Source organism: Martes martes, assembly GCF_963455335.1.
Source record: "Martes martes genome assembly, chromosome: Y".
In the NCBI taxonomy this organism is placed as follows: Eukaryota; Metazoa; Chordata; class Mammalia; order Carnivora; family Mustelidae; genus Martes; species Martes martes.
Genome location: NC_137907.1, coordinates 18,634,460 through 18,636,787, shown reverse-complemented (window position 1 = coordinate 18,636,787; position 2,328 = coordinate 18,634,460). Strand labels below are relative to the sequence as shown.

At 60.7% G+C, this 2,328-nt stretch overlaps 1 protein-coding gene across 1 annotated transcript; it reads right to left on the bottom strand.

Moving 5' to 3' along the window:
• Positions 1-231: 231 nt before the first annotated feature.
• LOC308337795 (testis-specific Y-encoded protein 2-like) lies at positions 232-1,517 on the bottom strand (the record flags this gene model as incomplete). Its single annotated transcript, XM_080795993.1, has 4 exons — positions 232-411; positions 1,113-1,197; positions 1,292-1,437; positions 1,511-1,517. 4 exons carry the CDS (start codon positions 1,515-1,517, stop codon positions 389-391), a joined length of 261 nt encoding a protein of 86 aa, XP_080652119.1. The 3' UTR covers positions 232-388.
• Positions 1,518-2,328: the final 811 nt, after the last annotated feature.

Here is a 2,328-nt window from a genome sequence, read left to right as displayed (position 1 = left end):
TAGGGGAAGGACCTCTGCCACGCTGGGATGCAGTCCCAGAGCTCGTGTGACCTGGACCTCTGGGCCAGCATACGGCCCCACCCCTTCCACGGAATAAGGATGCCGGGGCAGAGTAGTAAGCATCGACGGGAATCCCATGAGCTCAGGCTCCCCACCTGCCCCTTTCCATGAAGACGACCGTGTGTGAGCGTACACACAGTAACACACATAAACACGGTTGACGTCGTTTTTCCACATTTCAGTATTTTTACAGGGGGCCTCAATCGGCCCTGTGTTTCTCCCAGGCACCAGACTGGAGGTGTTCCCTGTGGGAGGGACCAGGCTGATCATCCGGCTCCATCTGAAGGTCCTGGACTCTTTCCGGGTCAAGGGCAAGGCTTCTGCGTATTCACCTCAACATGCTCAAGTTCCCTGGGAGAGACGGAGACACAGACACAGACACACGGGCACACAGTCACCCGGGCACACATGAGGCGGCCGGTGAGTATCCTCTACGGGCCACACGCAGGTTTGCTTGAGGGTTTCAAGGCCCTTTCGGGGAACGGAGGCCATTCTCCCCTGCCCCTCTCCCCGGCCCTTGATGGCGATCCCCCTACATTTCCTCCACCCACATAGCAACGGTATCTGTGCACGCTCTCCAGTGTTCTCTGGCTGATTGCGGTGGGCACAGGAGATTGCCCAGGGAGATGACTGGGAGGACTCTACCGATGAACACACAAAAGTGACGGGGTGACGCATGAGCCTTTACGCCAGGGAACGCAGACATCTGCGCCAAGGCTGGCAAGAGGTGCTTAGGTGGGCTCAAAGCTGAGGCGGTGGCGAGGAGACCTGAGGGCAGGAGTTCACGGCCAGGGAGTGGCACTTCCCGCAAGGCAGCTGCTGAGCCGACTGCTTCTCCGGCTCTGCTCACTGGTATTGCCGGACCCGCCTGCCTCAAGCTTCCCAGGCAGAACCAGTTTGACACCGCCCTCCCCGACTCACGGTGATGCCCTTTGGACACGGGGTCACCGCCTCTTGAGTGTTCCTCTAAGCCTCCGTTTCTGCATTTGTGGAGCCCAGCTCCCACGGAGCCGCACGGAGCATTTTCAGCACCCACGCCCTGGGCGTCTCACCTGCCCTCCTCTCAGTTCCCTCTGCTGGGGCCTTCTTCCTCACGTAGTACTGCAGGGGATCGGGCCACAGGTCGTCCATGATGATCTGGCAGGGGAAACGGGGCAGGGCTCAGATGCACATCCCAGTCCGCTGGGGAGCACAGGCAGGTTCACGTGCGCGGTTTGTCACAGGGACCCACCTCAGCTATCCTGCTAGGCCCGGCAAAGCTGTGGTCAGAGAACCAGCTGAAGAAGTTAAGGCTGCTCTTGTGGCGTCTGCGGCTACAGGCCTCCTGTTCGTAACAGTGGTGCCACTGGATGGGAGTGGAATGAGACGGCTCGTACCCTGCAAGAGGAAGGGTCCGTGCGAAGGCGCTGGATGATGCATCAGGTTCAACCCTGCCGCCTCCACCTGCTACCGCCCATGCACGCGGAGGCCCCTTACCAGCAGCCCTGAGGACATACTCCTTCTCAACGACGTCGTTGCGGAAGTAGGAGTTCTCGCGAAAGAAGAGCAGGATCTTGCGGCCATCACGGGGAGACTCGAGTTCCTCCACCTGCCGGGCGGCAAAGTGGGGGAGAGGGTTGAGATCTCTGTCCAGCAGACCCTTCCCCTCCTGGCCTTGGGGAGGAATCGCTTCTGTTACCCCCTCTTCTCCCATCCCCCAGGCCGGGCCTCCATCTCCCGGGCCAGACCTTCAAATCCGTCATGGAGCCAAGTATGCCTTCATCTTGCTCACTGAGCATGGCTGACATCTGCGGGTGGTTCACAAACTGCTTCGGGTCAAGGACTCTCCGAGGGCTGGAGAAGAAAGAGCTACAACAACAGAGCAGGTCTGCACAGCAAGTGCGCCCTGCATCTCCCCTCCTACCACCGGGACCCACTCCACCTCACAGATTGTGTCAAGGGCCCCTGCGCCCCCGCACGGCCTGCTGCATTAGTTAGTTAGGTAATTCCCTGCTGGGCACTAACACAGAAAGCTGGAAATCCTCGGTGACCTCCCTGCCCACCCACGGCCCCCTCCCAGGCACATCGAGGGCAACCTGCGGCCCCACCAGGGACCCCCACCCGGAAGCAGGGATTCGAAACTGTCGTGATCACCGAGGCATGAGCCAGGCCACCACAACGCAGGCCCCCTGCCACAGGAGTCTCCTGCGCTAGCCCGGCCACATCGGGGTCCCTCCGTGAAGGTATCAAGGATACAGCCTTGGCCCAGAAGCCAGGGATGCCCCGGAT